At 36.5% G+C, this 23,859-nt stretch overlaps 14 protein-coding genes and 1 non-coding gene across 15 annotated transcripts; 9 read left to right on the top strand and 6 right to left on the bottom strand.

The window, feature by feature from the left end:
• Positions 1-85: 85 nt before the first annotated feature.
• On the bottom strand, positions 86-3,187 carry YCG1 (condensin subunit YCG1; the record flags this gene model as incomplete). The annotated part of the gene is made up of 1 exon (XM_033909660.1): positions 86-3,187. One exon carries the CDS (start codon positions 3,185-3,187, stop codon positions 86-88), a length of 3,102 nt encoding a protein of 1,033 aa, XP_033765551.1.
• Positions 3,188-3,540: 353 nt separating this feature from the next.
• Positions 3,541-5,874, top strand: UTP4 (small subunit rRNA maturation protein UTP4; the record flags this gene model as incomplete). The annotated part of the gene is made up of 1 exon (XM_033909659.1): positions 3,541-5,874. One exon carries the CDS (start codon positions 3,541-3,543, stop codon positions 5,872-5,874), a length of 2,334 nt encoding a protein of 777 aa, XP_033765550.1.
• Positions 5,875-6,237: 363 nt separating this feature from the next.
• PEP7 (phosphatidylinositol-3-phosphate binding protein) lies at positions 6,238-7,833 on the top strand (the record flags this gene model as incomplete). Its single annotated transcript, XM_033909658.1, has 1 exon — positions 6,238-7,833. One exon carries the CDS (start codon positions 6,238-6,240, stop codon positions 7,831-7,833), a length of 1,596 nt encoding a protein of 531 aa, XP_033765549.1.
• Positions 7,834-8,039: 206 nt separating this feature from the next.
• Positions 8,040-8,330, top strand: TIM11 (F1F0 ATP synthase subunit e; the record flags this gene model as incomplete). Its single annotated transcript, XM_033909657.1, has 1 exon — positions 8,040-8,330. The coding sequence occupies one exon, from the start codon at positions 8,040-8,042 to the stop codon at positions 8,328-8,330; it is 291 nt and encodes a 96-aa protein (XP_033765548.1).
• Positions 8,331-8,621: 291 nt separating this feature from the next.
• On the bottom strand, positions 8,622-9,725 carry MRPL35 (mitochondrial 54S ribosomal protein mL38; the record flags this gene model as incomplete). The annotated part of the gene is made up of 1 exon (XM_033909656.1): positions 8,622-9,725. The coding sequence occupies one exon, from the start codon at positions 9,723-9,725 to the stop codon at positions 8,622-8,624; it is 1,104 nt and encodes a 367-aa protein (XP_033765547.1).
• A 685-nt stretch (positions 9,726-10,410) lies between these two features.
• On the bottom strand, positions 10,411-11,556 carry ASP1 (asparaginase ASP1; the record flags this gene model as incomplete). Its single annotated transcript, XM_033909655.1, has 1 exon — positions 10,411-11,556. The coding sequence occupies one exon, from the start codon at positions 11,554-11,556 to the stop codon at positions 10,411-10,413; it is 1,146 nt and encodes a 381-aa protein (XP_033765546.1).
• A 204-nt stretch (positions 11,557-11,760) lies between these two features.
• Positions 11,761-11,979, top strand: DAD4 (Dad4p; the record flags this gene model as incomplete). Its single annotated transcript, XM_033909654.1, has 1 exon — positions 11,761-11,979. One exon carries the CDS (start codon positions 11,761-11,763, stop codon positions 11,977-11,979), a length of 219 nt encoding a protein of 72 aa, XP_033765545.1.
• A 176-nt stretch (positions 11,980-12,155) lies between these two features.
• Positions 12,156-14,159, top strand: SWA2 (auxilin-like protein SWA2; the record flags this gene model as incomplete). The annotated part of the gene is made up of 1 exon (XM_033909653.1): positions 12,156-14,159. The coding sequence occupies one exon, from the start codon at positions 12,156-12,158 to the stop codon at positions 14,157-14,159; it is 2,004 nt and encodes a 667-aa protein (XP_033765544.1).
• A 265-nt stretch (positions 14,160-14,424) lies between these two features.
• On the top strand, positions 14,425-15,249 carry YFT2 (Yft2p; the record flags this gene model as incomplete). Its single annotated transcript, XM_033909652.1, has 1 exon — positions 14,425-15,249. The coding sequence occupies one exon, from the start codon at positions 14,425-14,427 to the stop codon at positions 15,247-15,249; it is 825 nt and encodes a 274-aa protein (XP_033765543.1).
• A 55-nt stretch (positions 15,250-15,304) lies between these two features.
• MCM21 (Mcm21p) lies at positions 15,305-16,497 on the bottom strand (the record flags this gene model as incomplete). Its single annotated transcript, XM_033909651.1, has 2 exons — positions 15,305-16,359; positions 16,446-16,497. 2 exons carry the CDS (start codon positions 16,495-16,497, stop codon positions 15,305-15,307), a joined length of 1,107 nt encoding a protein of 368 aa, XP_033765542.1.
• A 309-nt stretch (positions 16,498-16,806) lies between these two features.
• Positions 16,807-18,051, bottom strand: HIM1 (Him1p; the record flags this gene model as incomplete). The annotated part of the gene is made up of 1 exon (XM_033909650.1): positions 16,807-18,051. One exon carries the CDS (start codon positions 18,049-18,051, stop codon positions 16,807-16,809), a length of 1,245 nt encoding a protein of 414 aa, XP_033765541.1.
• Positions 18,052-18,798: 747 nt separating this feature from the next.
• SPAR_Dtrna21F lies at positions 18,799-18,889 on the top strand. The gene has a single exon. It is a non-coding gene; the product is annotated as a tRNA-Phe (tRNA).
• A 183-nt stretch (positions 18,890-19,072) lies between these two features.
• On the bottom strand, positions 19,073-20,488 carry OMS1 (putative RNA methyltransferase; the record flags this gene model as incomplete). Its single annotated transcript, XM_033909649.1, has 1 exon — positions 19,073-20,488. The coding sequence occupies one exon, from the start codon at positions 20,486-20,488 to the stop codon at positions 19,073-19,075; it is 1,416 nt and encodes a 471-aa protein (XP_033765540.1).
• A 178-nt stretch (positions 20,489-20,666) lies between these two features.
• IPK1 (inositol pentakisphosphate 2-kinase) lies at positions 20,667-21,512 on the top strand (the record flags this gene model as incomplete). Its single annotated transcript, XM_033909648.1, has 1 exon — positions 20,667-21,512. One exon carries the CDS (start codon positions 20,667-20,669, stop codon positions 21,510-21,512), a length of 846 nt encoding a protein of 281 aa, XP_033765539.1.
• A 226-nt stretch (positions 21,513-21,738) lies between these two features.
• On the top strand, positions 21,739-23,829 carry RAD34 (Rad34p; the record flags this gene model as incomplete). The annotated part of the gene is made up of 1 exon (XM_033909647.1): positions 21,739-23,829. One exon carries the CDS (start codon positions 21,739-21,741, stop codon positions 23,827-23,829), a length of 2,091 nt encoding a protein of 696 aa, XP_033765538.1.
• Positions 23,830-23,859: the final 30 nt, after the last annotated feature.

Raw genomic sequence — 23,859 nt, 5'->3', positions numbered from 1 at the left:
GGACTAACAGACCCAACCTAAATAGGAATATTTTATACAACTAAAAAATCAAACTGAACAGATTAAGACATTAGCCCATATCAGTTCAACAGACATCCGTGAAGGACTCTGAGTTATTACCTTCTTCATCCACAGACATTGCATCTCCTTTCTCTTCAGGTAAGACGAAACTTACATTTTTTGTTACAGCTGAAGTGTCCAGGATAAACGTGTTCTCCAGGTCTCTAGATGTGTCGATTTGCTCTGTTTCTGACCTCGTTCTTTTCCTCGGGTTAATTTGGTTTGTATTAGCTGTAGAAACCTTGGCAGTTGGTTTAGTCAGACCTGTGTCGTCTCCATTAGTTGTATTAACATCGTGTTCCATGGTATCATTTGAAGGTTTATTGAAGGAATTCCCCAAGATTGACGAGTATTGGTCATTCGTCATGTTGTGCTCATCTTTTGTTTGATTTTCTGACCTTTCATTGATCTCTTCAATCAACAAATTTAAATTGTTCCTTAACTTGTCCAGAGCATTTTTGCTAACATTGTCTAGGGTATCATTTTCTGCAATATCGTCAGAATACTCAAGAAGTTGTTTCAAAGTAGAATAGTCATGTTCAGGAGAAAGAAATATAGCGTTTGTATTTGTTATGATCATTTTCTTTATTTCTTTCTTCTCAATCTGAGTAAAAATTTTGAGTACATCGATCAAGAATGTAAGCTGCACCGTATCCTTTTTCGTAGAACCTGTCTGATTAACTAAGTTACGTGGATCAGTCCAGAATAACAACTGTTGAAATATTATGTTGGGTTTTAGCATAGCATCACGGTCAACCTCAGGTACTATAGAACTCTGCAAGTCATCCCAAAGAACACATAGTCTCAAAAGTATGTCTGCAGCTGTTCTAGACATACGTTGTTGATGGTTAGGATGTGAAAAACAATAGACTGGGATACAGAAGGCAAATGCCTGTACCAGAGCCTCGTTTGAGGAGTTTACTGGTGAAAAATACGACAAAACCAACGTTTCGAACAAATCATCATCAGTGAACACGTCTGCCAAAAACAATTTACATAGCCCTTCCGCTGCTATCACCTGGCACTCTGGTAATCCATTGTTCTTTAAAACCTTGTAAAATATCTTGTGCAATGAAATTGAGTCAACTTTACCTTCTCCATCTACCACAGTATTCCCATGCACAGAGAAGATATCCACAATGACTTGCAGCGCGATATACTTTAACGATGCATTACCTTTGGAAACACACATACCTAAGATATACATGTTATCAATAGCCAACTTAACATCCAAGAGACAACATAAACCAAGGTTCTTAACACCAAGTTCCCTAATGTTTGGTGCGGTGTTTCTAACTGCCGGTGTAATCAAAGTGTCCATCAACGATGCAATTAAAATATTTTCTGTTAAAGGAGTGTTAACCAGTTCTAGCATGTATGATGATCTTGTGAGACAAAGAACAATTGTTGCTGAGGACGCTTCCTTTTCAGGTGGGAGATTATTTATTATGTCACTTTCCGAAACGTTGTCGTTTCCCTGTACTAAGTTTTCTACGGCGGAATGGAAGGATGCAATATTGTCGTCTTCTTCATCATCGTCTGCTGCATCATGATGTGTACCGTTTTCATCCTCTCCATCCACAGAAATTTTTTTTCTGCGGCCGCTTCCTTTGCTCTTTATTTTTTCCTCTTGTTCTTGTTTTTCAATATCATCATCTCTAATATCATTAATAATTTCTATCGCCATTGTTACAAAATCTTTTTCATTTATGGACAGGCTTTTCATTACACGAATACCAATCTTGATTAGAGGTTCAGACAGTGTAGTTAAGGCCAACATATTTCTTACCACTGTGAGCATTGATCTCCTTCCAACCTCATCGCTAAAATCATATCTTTCGGCAGCAATCAATAGTTGCTCAATGATAAACTCTAAAATGTTATTATCAAACTGCCCCTCAAAGTCATTGGGAATATCATCGTGATGATATCTGAGAAGAATATAGTGGTTCAAATGCTCAGATAGTTTTGAGGCCTCTGGAAAGTTTTCTTCCAACATTTCTGTTATATTATTATCCAAACAATACAAATAAAAGGCCCGAAAGAGAAAGGCAATTTCTACGGTGAAGTCTTTCCAAATACTTTCAGGGAATTTGATTTTAGATAAAATATCTGGCCTTGATTGAAAGAGAGCTTCTATTGCCTTGAAACATACCGAGGATCTCGAAACATCCAGTTTTTCTAGTAATTCTATCAAATCACCATCCAGGGCATTTAACCAGTCATGAGCAATGAGCCTCTTACATGCATTTCTTACTGAGGATTCCCTATCTTCTAACCCCCACTCAATCAATTGATCAAAAATGTGTGGCTGAATATCATCGAAACAATTTTTTCCCATCGATTTTAAGATTCTTGAATACACGAGCCTTCTATTAACGATGTTTACATCCCTAGCTCTCTCCAAAATATAAGGCCTGGTATTATTGTCATTGATCAGATTTAGCATTGCAGCCCTACGTACCTCAGCTGACGGATCGTTCTGGATAGAAGCAACTAAAGTTCTCGTAGCTTCATAATTTTCTTCATTATCAGAAAGCTCGGTTAAATGTTCAGTTTGCTCTTCATCCTGAAATTTCGTTAAACAAAACACAGCCTGTATTCTAACTGTTGGCTCCCTATCATAAATCCTTTTATTCAAAGACAATATCAATAAATTGAAAAGTGATTCATCGATTTCACCGATGTTATCCATTATAACAGCTAATAGCTGTAAAACTCTAAATCTGACATTCTTGTCAGGGCTTTCCGCACCACGCAAAACGTGTCTTATAAACTGATCAACAAATCTTGAAAACACTCCCTCTTCATCATTTGTGAGCTCGTAGTTTTGTTTTTTGGCTAATATCAACTCCCTATCCAAAGAAGCTATAAACGCAGCTACTAACTTTACTATCCTGTCTCCAATAATCTCATTCTTTTTTAGAGGCAAGACCTTAGTAACTAATTTATCAAACCAAAAGTTAAAGGCATCTTCATAGCCTTGCTCAACAGCCTTTGACTGAATTTTTTTCAAAACAGCTATATGCTTCCTGTGTCCTGCATAAGAGCCCTGTGCCTTCTGAAATACCTCAGCAACTGAGTTGAAAATTCTCGTATTAATGTCAATGCCATTAGGATCTTGCATAATGGCTTCGGTAACCTTCGACTTCTCTTGTTTCGTCCTAAAGCTTTTGACACCACCAAAGTGTTTGATCTTCAAAGAGCTAAAAGGTAAACAAACACGAACTTTTTACCCACCAGTATGGGGTGCACGGGTTTCACACCTCGTCATAACTCAAGAACACATTATATACAGTGCATTACATGGGAAACACTTCAAGTGAGTACTCTAAGCAGCCCAGTATAATCTATATTGTTTCCTTGCTTTTCTTTGGGTCCCCCATAGTTCTTTTTCTTGCCAAACTTCTTAAAACCATATTAGGCAGGATTTTTTCCCAAAATGCAATGAAAAATTTTCAGACTGACAAAAAAAAAACTATGAATGAGCTCATCGCGACTTTCAACTTTAAAGAGAAGCCAAGAAGGCTAAAAATACGAAGAAAAACTGTGAAGATGACCAGCCAGGAAAGAATGATAGTGCACAGATGCAGATTTGTGGATTTTACACCTGCCACGATCACATCTCTAGCATTTTCACACAAATCGAATATAAATAAGTTGACTCCATCCGATTTGAGATTAGCTATCGGTAGATCTAATGGTAACATAGAAATCTGGAATCCTAGAAACAATTGGTTTCAGGAAATGGTTATTGAAGGTGGTAAAGACAGATCAATTGAAGGTCTTTGCTGGAGCAACGTCAGCGGTGAGTCTTTGAGACTATTTTCTATTGGAGGTTCAACTGTGGTTACAGAATGGGATTTAGCAACGGGTTTACCATTAAGAAACTATGATTGTAATTCAGGTGTGATATGGTCTATTTCCATTAACGATTCACAGAACAAGTTGTCTGTGGGTTGCGATAATGGGACAGTAGTTCTCATAGATATTTCTGGGGGACCTGGTGTCTTGGAACATGACAACATTTTAATGAGACAAGAGGCCAGAGTATTGACTTTGGCTTGGAAAAAGGATGATTTCGTGATTGGTGGTTGTTCTGATGGTAGGATAAGAATATGGTCTGTACAGAAAGATGACGTAAACAGTGGTCGTCTATTACACACCATGAAGGTTGACAAGGCCAAAAAAGAATCAACTTTAGTTTGGTCAGTTATATACTTACCAAGAACTGATCAAATTGCCTCCGGTGATTCTACAGGCTCCATCAAATTCTGGGATTTCCAATTTGCCACGCTAAACCAGTCATTCAAAGCGCACGATGCAGACGTTTTGTGTCTAACTACCGATACCGATAATAATTATGTGTTTAGCGCTGGTGTGGACAGAAAAATCTTCCAATTCTCCCAAAACACTAACAAATCTCAAAAGAACAACAGATGGGTAAATTCTTCCAATAGGTTGCTTCATGGAAACGATATTAGAACTATATGTGCATATCAATCTAAAGGTGCTGATTTTTTGGTCTCAGGTGGTGTTGAAAAAACACTAGTCATTAACTCGTTGACTTCTTTTTCTAATGGAAACTATAGGAAGATGCCAACTGTCGAACCTTATTCAAAGAATGTTTTGGTCAACAAAGAACAGCGCCTGGTGGTTTCATGGAGCGAATCTACTGTTAAGATATGGACAATGGGAACTGATTCTGACAAAGAGCAAAATTATAAGCTTGTTTGCAAGCTAACTTTAAAGGATGACCAGAATATTTCAACGTGCTCTTTATCACCTGATGGACAAGTTTTGGTTGTGGGGAGACCCTCTACCACTAAAGTTTTTCACTTGCAGCCAGTAGGCAGTAAATTGAAAGTGACCAAGCTAGATAATGTCTTATTATTGAGAACTGCTACAAAATTAGTCAAATTTATCGATAATTCCAAAATTGTCATATGCACTTGCGAAGATGATGTATTTATTGTGGATTTAGAATCTGAAGATGACGAAAAACCACAAGAAATTGAACTTTTGGAAATTACTTCAACTAAAAGTAGCATTAAAGTTCCATATATCAACAGGATTAACCATTTGGAAGTGAACCAGAACATTGCAGTGATTTCTCGTGGATGTGGGGCTGTAGACATATTAGACTTAAAGACAAGGATTTCTAAATCACTGGCTCGTTTGAATAACTTTGTCACCGCTGTTCATATTAACACCCCTAGAAAATCGGTAGTAGTGATTACTGCGGACAATAAGATTTATGAGTTCAATATGAATTTGAATTTAGAAGCCGAAAATGAAGATAGCGAAAGCGTATTGACTCAATGGTCAAAAAACAATACAGATAACTTACCAAAAGAATGGAAGACATTGAAAGAGAACTGCGTGGGAATATTTTCAGACATGAACAATAGTAACAGATTATGGTTTTGGGGCGCTACTTGGATATCAAGAATAGACTTTGACATTGATTTCCCTATAAATAAAAGAAGAAAGCAGAAAAAACGTACACACGAAGGACTAACTATCACAGACGAAAGTAATTTCATGAATGACGAGGAAGATGACGAAGATGACGATATTGATATGGAAATCAGTGAAAACCTGAATGTATTATTAAGCCAAGGAAACAAAATAAAGTCCACGGATGTACACAGAAGTGAGGAAAGCTCAAGTCGCTTCTTCTTTACTGATAAATATAAACCCCTACTATTTGTTGACTTAATTTCAAGTAATGAATTAGCAATCATTGAAAGAAAACCACTAAGTTCTCATTCCAAACAAAAGGCATTTATTCAACCGAAGTTAGTGTTCTGATTCATTAAAGTCAACATACCGAAGCGTGGAAAAGGATCTTGTAATAGGGCTATGATACTTTAAGGGCATTTTTTAGTTACAAGAACTCTAGTCTCGTTAGTACTTTATAGAAACTCGCTACTGTAAAATAGTCAAGCATATGTACAGGCACATGTATATATATGTAGTTATCTCGTATGCAGACATTCAATGTGAGCCATTCATTGGTATAAGCATATTTCTGGATTAGAAAGCAGTGGCGATGGAATCACACGAACTTACGCTATTATTTCCAGGCAGGGTAATGCTTGGCGAAAACAATAGAATAATAAAAATATATGAACAGTAGTTAAATTGACCGACCTTACGATCTAGTGAAATATCATGGTTTTTGAAGGGATATCGCCAGATTTTCTCCGCGACCTATCTATTATGGATCTTGAAAATGTTTCATGTCCCATTTGTCTGAGGAAGTTTGATAACTTACAAGCACTAAATGCGCATTTAGATGTTGAGCATGGGTTTAATGATAATGAAGATTCGCTCGGTTCCAATGATAGTCGTGCAGTCAATGGTAAACCAAAAAAGACAAACTCTAGTAGTAGTAATGTGCAAAAGTTGAAAAGGAGCCACTGGGAAAAATTTCAAAAGGGGAAGAGTCGTTGCCACACGTGTGGAAGAACTTTGAATAACGATATTGGCGCCACTAATTGTAGGAAATGTGGTAAATTGTATTGCAGAAGGCATCTTCCTAACATGATTAAACTAAATTTATCTGCACAGTACGACCCCAGGGACGGGAAATGGTACAATTGCTGTCATAATTGTTTTGTCACAAGACCTGGATATAACGATTATGGCGAAGCAGTCGATTTAACACATGAATTCTTTAAGGTACGAAATACAAAAAGAGAGGACAAAAACCTAAGATTATTACAGTTAGAAAACCGGTTTGTTCGTCTAGTTGATGGGCTGATCACACTTTATAAAAGGTATACTAGATCCATTATTTATAATTTGAAGATGAATAGTGAAATGTCCAAGTTAGAACGCACAGTTACTCCATGGAGAGATGATAGAAGTGTGCTCTTTTGTAACGTATGTTCCGAACCATTTGGGTTATTACTACGAAAGCATCACTGCAGATTATGTGGTATGATTGTTTGTGACGATGCAAACAGAAACTGCTCAAACGAAATAAACATAGGGTATTTAATGTCTGCAGCGTCGGATCTACCATTCAAATACGATATACAGAAAGACGACCTACTTCATATCCCTATATCCATAAGATTGTGCTCGCACTGCATTGATATGCTATTTATTGGCAGGAAATTCAACAGAGACGTTAAAATGCCGCTGAGTGGAATATTTGCTAAATATGATAGCATGCAAAATATATCTAAGGTGATTGACAGCCTTCTGCCCATATTTCAAGATGCTTTGAACAATTTGAAATTGGAGATTGCCAAAGATTCTGAGAGTGTACTTGAGCCAAAAAATCTGAATGATCTCGCTCGATTAAGACACAAATTACTCAGCTCTTTTAACTTGTATAACACACTAACAAGACAACTCTTAAGTTTACAACCTCAAAATCATCTAGAAAGACAACTTCAAAATTCGATCAAGATAGCTTCCGCTGCATACATAAATGAAAAAATTTTGCCGTTGAAGTCACTTCCAGCGATTTTGAACCCAGAGAGTCAGAAAACGAAGGAAGATGAGCAAAAAGGTGAACCAGAGGTGAAGAAGTTGTCCCAACTGATGATCGAAAACTTGACCATAAAAGAAGTAAAAGAATTGAGAGAAGAATTGATGGTCCTCAAGGAACAAAGCTACCTGATTGAGTCCACAATTCAGGATTACAAGAAGCAGCGCAGATTAGAAGAGATCGTCACCCTTAATAAGAACTTAGAAGAGTTGCACTCAAGGATACACGCGGTTCAATCCAAGCTGGGGGACAATGGTTTTAATTAAGAACTTTTCCCATTGAATAGACAATATTTTTATTATTTGACCATTCGCGGAATCTCCACGCTAATTGGTCCGCGGAGCCAATTAGATCTATTTAAGGGTATAATTTTTTTTTTTAATTTTTTGACTTTTTACACAGAGGTTTTAGATAGAAGAAGGTATTATATCGGAAGACAACGTATATAGGAACTAACTGAGTGAGTTGAAGGATGTCGACCGTTAATGTTTTGAGATACTCTGCGTTGGGTTTAGGGTTATTTTTCGGTTTTAGAAATGATATGATTTTGAAGTGTAATGCTAAGAAGAAAGAGGAACAATCACAGTATGAGGAGAAGTTGAGATTAGTAGAGGAGGCGAAGAAGGAATACGCCAAGTTACATCCTGTGGCAACTCCTAAGGACGCCCCTGCAAACACATCGTTTAATTTGGAAGATCCTAATATTGATTTTGAAAAAGTTATTCTTAATACCGTTGAATCCTTGAAGGAAACTTCAACATAAATAGGATACTAAAAATAAAAATTAGCTCGAACCGGATGAGGAAGTTATGATTGATTCTCGTTCGCTAGATGTTCCATATTTTTTTTTTCTTTTGTTAACGCATAAACAAATGAAGAAAAAGTGAAATGTATATATTCTAGAACATACTAATATCATACGTATCGTATTATAAACAAAATTCACATTCCAACAACTTGAGATTCTTACTTCTATATTATTTGCATTATACTTTATAACAATGACAAGGAATTTTTATATGTACAGGATAATATAATGTCATGCTATTTAGGATCACCTTCTAACTCTGCTGAAGACTCTTCCAGATGGTAGGCCATACTTTTCTCTGACAGCGGCAACGTTGGCATCCCATTCACTTCTCCAGATATGTGCGCCAATAGCGTCTAGATTATATTTCGTAGTAAATTGTCTGATATCAAAATCATCTCTAGTTAGTTCCTCTTGATCAATCTTTAACACGTTAGGACCTTGACTATCTTCAGTTAAGGGTTGTCTAAATACCCAAACAATGAATCTCTGTTTTCCAGCGTTCTTTTCAGGCACCGGAGGTAAATAATCAGCAATAATATTAGAGCTATCAAACTTTCTTGGGTCTATTAAATTGTCATTGTAAGTCAAATTAATATTCACCAATCCATAACACAAAGCTGTCTTGAATGAATCGTTACTTAAATCCGGAACATCAGGATTGACTACCAGTACAGTATACAATTGTCTTCCAATGTCTACAAGGTCATATTCTTGAACCTTGAAAACAGGACACATGGATGTGACATTAGACGATAGAAATTCGCCAGGTTCGATCCACTTATTTACACCAGTAGAGAAGGGAAATTTAATGTTCACTTCTGCTCGTGGAACCAGAGTTGGAAGCGTATCAGGGATGGCCGCCAGTGTCTCCAACCGTTGCATCAATAACATCTGGCCGTACGATTCCCAGTGTTGTTTCCCCAAATGCCTGTATACTGGCACATCATAGTCTATTATATCCTTGACATTGTCCAACTTGTTATTAAACTGGAAGTTATATTGTACCTCAGGATTATTGATCTCTGCTTTTATGAGAAGTGCATCCTTCTTCAAGGGATTCTTTGTTTTCTTGGCCAATTCATAAAACTTACTAGATCTTTGCTCAAGGAAATTATAACTCATCTTGAAAATCTCATCTATATGTTCTGGAGGTGAATACTTGATACGGTTACTTCTTCTGCTGATAGATGGTGGGTCTAGAGAAGCCTTCTTCTGGAAAAGATAATTTTTCACTTTGGAAGATTGAATAGAAAGTGAACTAGGCCTCATGGTGAAGTTTGACCAAATATGCGGAGTGGCATTAGGTTTTTTAAGGACTTTAGTGGTATGAATAGATCTTCGTAACATAGTTCCGGTCGTGATTTCTATAAGGAATTTGTCAATAAGCTTGCAGCTGTAGTCTATTATTGTATTACATTTTCTTGTTTTATCTTAACCTTCCCACTTCCGTTTTAGCCCGGAAAATTTTGAAACGACTGCGACAGTAAATCTCAAACACCTAGAAAGAAAATAAACAAAAATATATGCACAAGAATGGGTATACAGTCGGTTTTTTTATCCAAACATTTATTATTTTCAACTTGCTTAACAAATATTTGAAGGCCAAAATTTCGCAAAACAATCACATCTATTCTTTAGAGAATACGTAACCGACGAGCGACGACATCTCAGATATATGAAAATGGTACAAACGATACCGCTTGAATTATATTAATTGAGAAAAGTGCACTCAAAAGATTGCTAATATACTGGTACAACAAATTATTAATGGAAAATTAAGGTTGTTTTAGGAAATATTCTCAAGGTATCAAAATGGAACTATAAAGAGGCTTAAGTGTTTCTCGTAATTATATGTGCAGGGGAATCGATAAAAAAGTTATGTGGTCAAAAACAATCCTAATGAAAAAATTCCTGTGATCATCTAACTAGCATCAATGGAGGCTTGCACAATTATGTCTCTATCTCTGTGTCTACCTATATATATATATATATATATATATATTGACACATAATGCAAAAGATTAAAAAATTTTCACCCACCATACACGCCAGTAAAAACATGTTTAATTTCTTCCAGAGAGTAGCTACCTGCCAAACATAATTGTAACAGAATTCTGCTCTTTTCGGGGCTTAGGTAACCAGAGGCAATGAGATTATCGTCGGTTGAACCCTTCTTTGGTACGTTTGCAATGGGCACCATACCATCCATAGATCTCTTGGAATATACGATTGGCAAGCTCAACTTCATGCAGGCTTCATTAACCTCCTCCGGCAATGAACCAGCACCCATGGTGGCAAGAACAATACCCGCATATTTATCCGCCACCAAATTCACTATAGCTGGTGGGAAGGCCTGGTGAGCATATAAGATGCAAACCTCTGGTAATCTAAAACGCTTGCCATCTACTTTCAGTTTAAATTTATGGCAGCCTTGAGGTTTCACAGGAGGATAATAATAGTGAATTTCATTGTTGACAAAATTTCCTAAATAGCCTTGTCTAACATTAAAAGAATCCAAACTGTTTGCATTCGTCTTGGTAATGTAGTAACCTGAGGAAATTTGATCGTTTAAGGAAACGAGAACACCCCTTCCTCTGGATTTTGGATTTGAAGCAATGCATATTGCTTGGTAAAGGTTCATAGGTCCATCAGCGGAAACACTGGTTGAGGGGCGCATTGAACCAACAAACACAATAGGAACATCGCCAGCATCAATAGTACTTTCAATAAAGAATGCAGTCTCAGATAGCGTATCTGTTCCATGGGTAATAACTATACCGTCAAAAGCCTGCAAAGATTCCGAAACGCCCTTATAAATTTTGTAAAGAATATCCTGGTTTATGTCTTTAGAGTCCACGTTGCATAGTTGCTCATATTCAATGTCACAGACCTTGGATATATCTGGAATAGCATCTAATAGATCTTGGATGGTCAGGTCGACATGATAGCCAGCAGTTTGAGAAGAGTCTACAGCTTTCGATGCAATCGTACCACCGGTACCCAATATTTTGATTCTTGGTAAACTACGCTGTTGGCAAGTGATGCTGCTGCCATTGACAGCGGCATTTTGAGATTTTAAAATCTCTGGAATAGTCTCTGGACAGTTACTTTGCACAACAAACTGAGAATTTTCAACATCTGGGCAGATGGTAGTGATTTCAACTGAATCGCTTTTCATGGTACCCTTCCAAAAGTGCAGTGAGAGTGATGATATCTTTCACTGTCTTCAAACACATCACATCTCTTCGACAAGTCATCGTCATAATTTTTTTTTTTCATCGAGCATTTTTTTCACACAAACGGCACAAGAAGTAGCTTTCGACTGTGGTAAACAGAAGCAAACAGGGAAGAAAAGAGGTAATTCGGGAGAGGGAAGCACAGCATGGAGAATCCTCACGAACAAGTGCAGGCTAACATACTTTCACGGATAATTGGCAATGTCAAACGGCTCAATGAGAGCGTAGCGATTCTTAATCAGGAGCTTGTGACCATTAATAATCGGAACAAGAATCTAGAAATCATGGGTGCGATTTGTGATAACTACCACAGCAGCGTCCAGTTCAACCTGGAAGCGACCAATAACAAGAAGCCACCTCTTTAGTTGACCAATTTTCTATATATGCATACCCATATACACATATATATGCTATACTGCTTCTAATATATTCATTTAAGATCACTGTTTCCTGCGAAAAAGAGAAAAAAATGACAGCACAACGATTAAACTAGTATTGCGTTTGTAGAAAAGACGTAGTTTGCAAGACCCGGTCAGCATCGATGTCAGATCCGTTTGCACATTTATTGACTTCATTGAAGAATAAAGACTCTGCGTCTGTATCCAAGGAAACAACTCCTCAGAGCAGCAATTCCCCTTCCATTTCTGCTTCTTCTGCTCTTGCGGGCCTTGCAAAGACGGATAAAAGCATCAATGATACTGTGAATTCAATTTCAGCCTCCCCGCTGATACTGTCATCGAAACTAGATTTCTCCGGACCTCCTTTAGTCCCAAGTAACAGTACCCCCAATTCCAATACTGCCGACAACACACCTCCCTCGGCTCTTGTCAATATCGATGATGACTTCAACCAGCTATTTGGTACCGATACAATAGCTGCAGCCAATACGATTCAACAAGTGGATCAGGATTATTATGGAAGCAAGCAGGACCTTCATAATAATGTTGATGACGCTTTAGTTGATGAAGTTAAGGATATGGAAATTGCTAAATTGATGTCGCTAGGTTTATCAATTGAAAAGGCCAACGAGTTTTACGACAATGACATAACGTATGAAAGGTACGTAGAAAATTTAAAGTCAAATCAAAAGAAGCGCAAGGACCGAATTGTAAGAGAGAAACGAAATGGTACAAGAATCGAAAAGTCAGGATTATCCAACAATGCTGACCCAGATAACAATACTTTGTTCAGCATGGCCACTAATTTTTTTAATAAGGGTAAGGAGCTGGTAGATCAATGGACCTCTTTCCCACCTGAGGCAAATGATAGACTAAATAGTTATTTAAACACTCATGAAAAGTCTGAGGACTACCACTTGCCCCCGGTAAACGACCCATCTAATGGGCCTTTACTTGAAGATAATAAAGTTGAGCAAAAATTGCCTCCTAGTAATAATCTGGATGAAGATCTTTTAACCGATTTTGAAAAGATTGATATAACAAAGGGGACAGTAACTGATGTTACCCATTCCCCCTCACCATCTCCAGATATACTAATTGAAGAAAATCCGCGGAGAAATGAGCCTCTGGTAGAGCATAGTCTTCTCGATTTTTCAGAAGAAAACCCCATCAATAGTAAAAGGAATGAAGGTAGCACTCTTTTTAACGGAAGCAGCAACGCCGATTTCACAATACCAATCTCAGATATTGAATTATCAGGGTATAATGAATTTAAGGCAAAGGGTACTAGTTTGTTTAAGAATGGTGATTATGTAAACTCATTACAAGAATACGAAAAGTCTTTAAATTCATTACCTTTGAATCATCCATTGAGGATCATTGCATTATCTAACATTATTGCTTCGCAACTGAAAATTGGTGAGTATTCTAAGTCCATAGAAAACTCTAACATGGCTTTGGAATTGTTTCCACCAAGCAAAGCCACTTGGAATAACAAAATCTCAAAGAGTGATCCTGAGAGATCATTTAACGACATCTGGCCAAAGATTATGATCAGACGTGCTGAATCTTTTGAACATTTAGAAAGTTTCAAAAATGCATTGGAAACATATCAAGAACTGATTAACAAGAATTTTTTTGATGATAGAATCATGCAGGGAAAGAGAAGATGTCAGAATTTCATGAATCCTCCCCCTGTTAGGAAATCTAACCCTGTTGAGAAGACATCGACAACCTTGCCACCCACAAGGAGGCCAACCTCAACCCCTTCTCCTGCCCTTTCCCCAATAACCATTGATAGCACTTCGGAAATAAAGAAGTTGGAGCTAGAAAACGCTAAACTGGCACTATATGACAAAGTTTTTGAGAGGGTTAGTTCTTGGAAGGATGGCAAAGATGATGACATTCGCCACCTGTTGACTAATTTATCTGGCCTACTAACATGGTGCAATTGGAAAGACGTCCCTGTGCAAGACTTGGTTATGCCTAAGAGGGTCAAAATTACATACATGAAAGCTGTAGCCAAGACGCACCCCGATAAGATACCAGAATCGTTGTCCCTGGAAAATAAGATGATTGCAGAAAACGTTTTCAGTACGTTAAGTATTGCTTGGGACAAGTTTAAGCAGCAGAATGATATTAACTGATTTTCCTTTTGTACCTGTTTCGCTTAGGAGGTTTTAATATGTACTTTATACAAAAATATATAGAAAAACAAATTTTTGAAAACGCATTAGGAAAAAGTATAGATAGGCTTAGTTTCGTTTATTATTTAACAATTGGCACCTAATTTGATATGAGATGAAAAACAAACTACAAAAAAAAAGATCAAAATATGATGATTTTAAAACAAAATAGAAATAAAACCTTCTATTCAAAAGCGCTGAACGGCTAAAAATCGAAGAAGACTTGATGATACGTCAGCTAAATTATTGGTCGAGAAAAGCATGTCTCATTTATCCCTTTCAAGTCCTTGTAGGCGCATTATTTTCGATAGTAATATCTTCAGAGACACTAAATCATCAAAAAAAAACATATGCTTTGTTAAAATCCTCAAATATTTTCAATGTAATTTTTGCATACAAAGCTAATCAATTGTGGCCATTTTTATTTTTCGGTTTGGCTTTCCTGCAAATATACTTCCATTATCTAGCAAGAATGGATGTACTACCTTTACCGATATCAAGCACCGAAACTAGCTCTTCTTATTTAACATATACTAACCGTTGGCCTCTGTTCAAAAATAGAGTAATTAGTATTATGATTACCCAATATGCTTGCAAGTTCGTTTTGAAATATCTATTATTATTTTTGAGTTTCCAGTTTATCGATCATGTCTTCATTTGGACAGGGGGGGAATGCAGTTCTGGCAGTAAAACAACATCAGCTGAACAATGTCGCCTAGAAAATGGGCAATGGCACGGTGGGTTTGATATTAGTGGACACTTCTGCTTTCTTGTGAATATTAGCATGATTCTTTGGATGGAACTACACTTGTTCAGTAGATTTGTTCAAGCTGAGGATATGTTTTGGGTTGTGAATAAGTGGGTACGAGCTTGCCTTGCCATTGTTTGTACTGTCCTGGTAATTTGGATATGTATTCTCTGGGTTACCGCGATTTATTATCATACTATCTTGGAAAAAGTTTTAGGTTGCATTATGGGCTACATATGTCCTGTTTTCATATACCACATTTTACCCAAAATTGGTTTACTACACAATTACTTATATGTATGATAAACAAAGAAGACTAACCCTATTCTCTTTCTATAGTGTATATTTTCGTTAGCATTCACTTGAAAATTGTCGCAAATGAATGGTTTAGTTTTAATTCCAGATCATCTAACGAACCGAGCAATGCGAGTTCCCATTTACTTTTATTATTTTGACTAAAATCATGAATATCGTCCAATATTGAACATGAAACTATTTCGTTTTGTTTTACAAACAACTCGACCTTAACATCCTTCACTAAAAATGAAACCATCGAAGACTCTAAATCTAAATCTAGGTCGTGAATTATCTTCTTGGCTTCTAAATCCTTGAAAATCTGCCGCCTATTCCGTACTTCCACTAGTTGCAGGAACACTCTTTTGGCAAACAAATATGCATCATCACGAGATATCACTAGTCCTCCGTTAGTGTCATCAAATATGCCTTGAACATCAATAAAATTGGGAATAGTATGTTTAAACAGAAACCAACTATTCGATTTAATCCTCTTTTTCAACAATACATAGTGAGGTTTTTCGAATTGGGACGTTCGTTCACTAAAGACTTCCAGTCGTATTCCCAGCATTTCTCTATCAACAAAGATTTCACCGCTAGCATCTTTAATTTTCAGGTCAACAGGATCCACAAGAGGGAAAAAAGTTATACCAAACATTCTATAAACATTTTCCAGGACAACCGAATCTTCCAACTTTCTTCTATCTCTTGTGTCGATGTCCTCTATTTTTAGCTTTCGCTTTCTTTTTGAAGGCGACGTTAAAATGTCGGTATCCAATAAGTCTGCCACTTCGGAATCAAACATTTGATGCTGAACCATTGGCTGAGTCTTCAAAACCCATTCTTGTTCTGGCAGAATTTCGTCATTCTCCAACTTGACTCTTTTTTTTGGTTCATACGGTACTGGTGTTGCTGGTATAATCGCCTGTGCTTTTGTTACATTTTTTTCGTCTGTCTCTTCCAACTCTGGATGCTCATTAAACAAAAAATTATTCAATTGTGGGAATTGATCAAATAGATCTTCAAATTCTTGTACTATGGGATTTGTGCTATCCTCATTTTTTCTTTTATTTTTTATATTCACTTTGAGCTCCTCACGACTTTTTTCCAGTGACTTAACTATAAAGGTTCTACTATGTTAGTGTTCAACTTAGACATTTCAAAAAAAAATAAAATAAAAATAAGACAGCCTCAAAATCACATACTTTCACTGAGCAAAGACTCAATGTCTTGTTGTAAATCATCAATTTTACTCATTGCCAAAGGGTAGGTGATGATGGTCTTGGGAGAATTGCTTAAATTAGAAAATCACATCTTTCCCTCAATATCCATAAAGTTTTTATTTTTTCAACGATTTTGAAATGTTCGCGTTTCCTCACCATTATCAACGGCTTATGGAAAGATACACTATATAAGATTATTCGAGTTACCGACAGTAATACTTCTACGTTAATGCGACAGAAAGCCAAGGAAACCCAAGTATCGGACTCGTGATAAAGCGGTTCTCTTTTTTGTTAAGCTAGTATTTATTTAAACACTTCACTTTACTTAAAATAAAAAGACAGTTTACGCAATCATGTCAATTTGATAACTACTAATTACTTCCAGCTTAGGCCCTGCTTCTTTACTTTTCCTTTCAATCGCCATTAAAGACGCAACATAAGAAACTTTTGAAACTGGGACAGCATATCCTAATAATGCAGACCCTGGCATCCTGTATATGCTCGAAGCAATTATTTCGCTTAACTTTGTTCGTAAACCAACCCTTCTGACCTCGCCAATATATTGCTTTTTATAAACCAAAAGATATCGAGGATAATACAAAATTTTCTCTAAAAGATTTGAGTTTTCTTGACCCAATCCAACGTTTATAGGATTTCCGTGCTGCCCACACATTGGACCTGGTCTCAAAATAACGAGCTCTTTTAGCTTATTTGGCAAAGATTCATCCAAATCATTCTCCAATTTTGCTTTCGTTCTGAAGTACTCAAAAGTTTTGCTAAGAAAGTCATTATTAAAGGCAGTTATAACCACCAATTTTTTGTCTGTTGTATTCGTGAATTCTTGTGCCAAAGTAAAAGGCAAGTAGTAATCTGCAAAGGAATTTGGTACTTGCGTTTTCCGCACTCTAGCTGAAGTAGAGCCCAAAGAACATACCATGGTGCGAATATCACATAAATTAGGCAAATTTTTACCAGGCACGTAAGTTTTGTTGTTAGTATCAAATTTTTCCAGCTTCCGTGTTCCTGAGAAAATACGTGAAAGCAGTCTTGGCCAATTTTCAGATCGAGGGATAATCATCTGCGTTACAGTAAAATTATAAATGATTCCTAAACCTTTTTCCTTTCCGCACGCATAATGTAATGCATAACTGAATTGTTTCTGGTTATAGGTAAAGGAAAAATTGTCATTTCCTTTCTCCTCCGTGGTATTTTTAATGAATCCCTCTTCAAAAGCATCATAACAAAAAGTATTAGGACTAGGCGCTCTTTTTTCAGTATCTTTTTCTTTTCTGCTTCTCAAATAATATCTGCCACCTTTCCAAGTAACTGATCTCATATTTATATAATCAATGGTCTTCATAAATGATTTTTCCTCAGCAATGCTCCTTCTATTGACACAAAAGACATGTTTGTTGAGGACAACATCTCCTTTTATTTCAGTTAGGCTATCAAGCTTACCTTGTATATCCGAAACATTTTTAATATAAAAATTTATGTCCAGCAGATTTTCTAGAGCGCCTTTTCCTACTAAACTAGATGATCCAAAAAATAAAATATAATCTGTAAATGTGTCGACACTGTAGCTCATTTCTGACCAGTTATTCTAGCTTAATATATTCATGAAAGATAGGACACATAAAAAAAAGCTTCAAAATTCGTAAAGAATATAATTTACCTCGAAAGGCATTTACTGAAGATCAAAGTTGAAAACGTCAGTTTCTTGAAAATTCCTTTTAATCGAAATGTCACAAAAGATGTCACCTAACATAAGGAATATTGAAAAATTAAAAAAAGAAAAGAAAAATACTTTCGGTGGAAGACACAAAAAAGAAGAGCTTCAAAAGAGTTTCTAAAAAGTGTAGATAAATTGTAGTTTCTTATTTTAATTATAAGCAAAGTTATTTGATATGACAATCAACTATCGCCTATTGACTAGTATTCATATATCCAATATATTATCATATCACGATGCCGTAAGATAACAAAAATGATAAGGAACGGTCACCAAACTTGATAGATGCTGAAAGAAAAGAATGATTGATAATGTAATAGGACAATGAATGATGGCCTTTCAACGAAAGAATAAATTGTAGTGTTACTATATAAAGTTGCCGATTCCCTTTTAAGGTTCCCTATATCCTCGAGAAGAATTTCTTGTATTATCCGTATATCTGATATTCAAGCCTGTATCAGCAATCGATTCCCAACAATTATCTTGATATTCATCTATTTCTCAATATTCACCCCATATCTGATAAAAACAAAAACGTCAGAAAGGATAAAAGAGTTTTACACACATGTCAGATAAAATAGAAACAAAATTTCAACTGTGTTAGCGGACTTAGCTCAGTTGGGAGAGCGCCAGACTGAAGAATAACTTTGGTCAAGATATCTGGAGGTCCTGTGTTCGATCCACAGAGTTCGCAATTTTTATTTTAGTAGTATTATACAAATGTACTTTTCAAACTGTTAAGAATGCCTTTTTATCGTCTGCAGTTAAGAAGAGAAGAAAGTTATCTAAGATATATCTAGATCACATTTTAACTTTCTTTATGAAATATTTACACGATTATTAGTCTATTCAAAATGTATCAGTTTGAGTGGTTGTACTAACTTTTACTTACAGGAGTTATTGGCCCAAGTTCTTTTTTAGATTCTGTACTGTCGTTTTTTTCGAATGATTCCATTCTCTTCCTAATGCTTGACTGTAGGTATTTTTCCACAAATCCAAGCTCGCCCTTCTTTTTTGCGTCACCTTTTCTCTTCGCAACGATACACCAAGTAGTACCTAAGTGTGTCCGTTTTTCTTCCACCAATTCTAAGTCAGAATCATCTAGTACTTCGCCTAAATCGAGATTCCATCTACAGCCCCAGGTGTTCAGCCTTTTTTCAGCTCTATTGTCCAACATCTTATTCACAAAGTCGTATTGGCCTCTGCCGTGTTCCAGTAAAATAATTCTCCCATCTGGCTTCAATAGCTTGCCAAAATTATTTAAGGCCTTAACCGGATCCTCATGGGAACATAAACCAAATGCCTCTACGATAGTGTCATATTTTACTTGCTTTTCTGATTCATTCTCTAGAGACGGTTTACCTTTCTCTGCTAAGTCGACTAGATTTTCCGCCTTCCCAACAACAAACGCAGCCTTTTTATACTTTGGAAACTTCTCCCTAAACTTTTTATGGGTGATTTCCATCATATTTTCAGAAGAGTCCAAGAACGTTATAGAGTTGATGCGTGACATGTCAAGATACTTGATATTTCTTCCTGTACCACATGATACTTCCAAAACGTCCCCTTGACAATGCTTCATCAACCATTTTCTTCTTTTACCGAGAAATATTACTTTCTCTTCCATATTAATTGCTTTGTCGTATTCGCCAGCCTTCCCCTGGTAAAAGTTGGTTGTGTCTCTCGCTGGCAATATTTGTTCATTCAATTTGTTTTGATCGAAATTTTGTACTTGAATATCATCGAAGTTTTCAACGCCTTCTTCTTGCATTTTTTTGTATTCTTCTAATTTCAATTCATCTCTTCTCCTTAGTTTGCCCTTCAGTTCTTTAATTCTTAATGTTTCGTATTCATTGGCATTTCCTTCTTCTTGTTTCTTCAACAATCGTTCCAGTTCTTTGTCTTTCGCAAACAGCTTTTTGGTAAAGAAGAGGCCATAAATTAAAAATATCACATATGCACCGATCATGTACTTGGTCATTCCCTTTGAGAATTTTTCTGATCTTGCAATAGCACCCCATCTCACAAATCTATTAGGTGACTTTAGTTGTTCTTCGAACCTCTCTCTCGCCAATTCTTCTTTGGTTTTTGGTTTACGAACAACTTTATTGCTATTGGCTTGGAACACGTTCTTAAGCTTTTTTTTGTTTTTATTATCATCAATATGGCTATTATTATATCTACAAGACGTAAGAGATAATAATCGCCTTTGGGATTCCAAGAAAACACTCCTGGATACTGGTTGACGAGCGTAATGTAAAAGGCCCATAGGAGAGCGACGAAATACGACCATCTTCACTTATGTTTGGTTTTCTTGTATGTTCCTCGGTGGCCTATTATATAGACAATATTTTTACCAAGGAAATTTTTTGATGCGGTCATATAAGGGTTTCCTAAATTAATTCGAATGATGGATGTTTCACCAGTCCAAAATCATCAAACGATAGGGTTCTTTTGGAAAGAAAATATCGATGCGAGTCATTGGACGCGGTGGGGCAAATATCTTGGTTGATTATGGAGATCCAAGGTGGTTGTGGAGATGCTGCATTCGTTGCCCCGACCTGCTATCATCGAATAATTCTTATACTATCAAAAACATCCAATATATTAAAAATAGTGTAGAACCTCTTTTACATGGCTTATTGTGCCCGATGGATCTGATTGACGTTAATATAGAAGCTATTAGGCCCATTCTCAGTGTCTTTATTTCAGATCTAGATGACAAGGTGGTCAAGGTTATCAAAATTAAAAATCTCGTCAATAGGGCCACAAATCTGATAAAAAATGACCACTTTTTGAAGTCTTACTGCTCACAAAATCTTCAAACCGTTCTTTTGGAATTAAAACCTAAATGGTTGTACTACGATACAGATTATTGTAGGAACTGCACTCATAACGCATTTAAGGGTAGAAAAACTAAGTACTGTTACAACCAATTACTAGTGAATCCCTCACACTTGGAAGTAGTATTTGGAGATTGCAACATATACACGGAAAACTTTAAAGCTGCCATGCATGAGTACTTGCACAATGATAATAATATTTTCAAGATCCTTTATGATTTACAGAAAAAACTTACAAAGAACACAATTTCAACAAAGGACATAAAATCAATCAACGACGTAAATGATGAGTATCTGTTACTTATGACACTCAGAGATGTGACATGTTTCATTGAATGGAACAGTGCTGAAAGTGCGTTGTGTGTGAATATAATAGATGTAGATCTGAAACCAAAAGAAAAATGGACTCACTGGACAAAAACTTACAGTCAGTTAGCATCAAGCCAAAAAATCTATCATACTTCAGATAAATAAACTACATGCTTTTCTTCCCTTCTTTGTTACTGGCCAACATCTATACTATTACCATTTGTAAAATATGTAGATAAACAAGTATTTTTTTTAGTGGCCCTCTGGAAAATGTAAATAATCAAACGAAAAACACACAAGCCAAGGTGAGTGACCCCATTTGATACCCAACGAAGGGCCAAAGCTTGAGGCTTAGCGCACATGAGTTTAAGGTATAATAAGAAGAAAAGTGATGGTTAAGAGATTGTTAGAATCTGGTCAACAGGATCAAGCCAAACGAAAAATCTCAAAGGGCGAGAAGAAAGATGTATCATTATATGAGGAGGAAGAAGCAGATGATTCTTTTGATAGTTTCTACCAGGATGAACAAGATGACCTGAGCGATATCGATTGGGAAGAAGTTTCTTTGGATGGAAGCATAACTGTCACATTTGATAATATACGCAGGGATAAAGGGGAAGTAAACAAGCGCAAAAAAAAACCTAATGAAAAAGCCTTTAATTATCAACGACTTAAATTTGGGCTACACTTGGTAATGATGCCATTTATGCTATTTTTTTTGAAAGCTAGAATGAAATGGATTGAGGACGAAAGACTAAATAGGCGATTAAGAAGATCGGTACCAAAATTAATCGGTAAGAAATTCAAAGATTGGGATGCAAGGGATCCAGCCTTTAAAATGACTTCTTTAAGGACACTCTTGCTTGGTTTAGTTTTGTGGTTTCGTTCCAACTACAAAATGAATAGCAATGGTATTAGACAGAATTTCAACAGATTGCAATATCTATTAAGATATGCCAATAGTCAAAAAGAAAGTTCAGCTTTTGAATACACATATAAAGAAGTCTTTGAAAACCAACAGGAATTCTATGGAAACAGGCCATTGGTAAATCATGGCATTGAAGATATTCGCAAGATGGCTAAGAGGAAAATGGCCAACAGAGATATTCTAACGTTGTTCTTCTTGATTATCTTAGACAACGTACTACCGGGACCTAAGAAGCTTTACTTATGCTTTGCCTTGCCCTTACACGACTATGACATCAGGTGCAATAGGGTCAAATGGCAAATCGAACATGGTATTGGCAAAGTTCCGAATAGATTTGACTCTGACCTGATACAACCTTATTTTTGGATTGAGTTAGAATTTCCTACCTTAAGCGACGGTGAGCTGTACATCATTGACCCTATAGCCCATCTGGATGAACAAGAGATGGTCTTGAAAACACGCAAAGATCGGTTTGTTCCTACTTATCAACCTTCAGTGGAAACGAAGTACAATCTAAACCAAAAGTTTCATTATGTGATCCATATAGATTGCACTGAAAAGTTATTAGAAGACGTTTCACCGAGATATGTGCCAAATGTTTGTTACAGATACTTTGAATTATCTGAATCTTCTCCCATTTTGAAATCGAAGCATTATGCCAGCTACCAAAACTTATCTAAGTGGCTGGAAATTCTGAACAAGAAAAAAGTATCCTTTCCTCATGACGCACTAATGAAAAGTATCGCTCTATCCAATTTTACGTTTCCAAAAAGTGTGGCAGATATTAAAAAAACAGATAATTTTTTAATTCCCTCCCTGTTAAAGTCCAATGAAGTATTAAAACCACATGCGAAACAAGCTGCAACATTTACTAGGGGAGAAAATTCAAGTGAGCCCATATTTTGGAAAAAAGACGTCATTCAATTAAAGAGTAGACAGCACTGGGCAATATTGGGGCGTTCCGTTTTACCTAATGCTCAACCATTAAAACGTAAGAAGCATTTACCAATGAGGGAAAGGATGGTAAGAAATCTAGACAAATATGTTATCAAAGAATTGTTTTCGTATGAGCAAACAATGAAGACTCCAAAATACCCCAATACATATTGCGATCATCTAGGACACGAACATGTGATAACGGATTTATCACATTACAAGAATAAATTTGGAAACATTGAAATTTACTCGAAGGAAACTAAGCCTGATGGATTTGAATTGATCCCGCTCAGCGAAGAAGTTGATTTCAAATGTCTCATAAAGCGCTACAACAAAGGTAAGAGAAAGGCGCAAAAAATTGAGTATTTGGATGTAGTAAGTGGATTCGATTTCAAACAGAAAAAGGGCCATGCCATACCCAAAATCGAAAGCATCCTAGTCGAAGAGCGTGACTTCAAGTTAGTTCAAAATTTGAAACGGCAAACTAAATTACTACTAGGACTCTCCTTCTGGGACATTCTACTAAGAAAGCTACGAGTTAAAGATCGATTAAACGCTGAGTACGGCAATCTTGGAGATAATCTTGGAGATAATGACCAAGTGTGGAAAGACCATTGACCACAGCTTATGAAGTCAAAGTACTGTTTC

Source organism: Saccharomyces paradoxus, chromosome IV, assembly GCF_002079055.1.
Source record: "Saccharomyces paradoxus chromosome IV, complete sequence".
Lineage (NCBI taxonomy): Eukaryota > Fungi > Ascomycota > Saccharomycetes > Saccharomycetales > Saccharomycetaceae > Saccharomyces > Saccharomyces paradoxus.
This window is presented reverse-complemented; position numbering and strand designations above follow the sequence as displayed.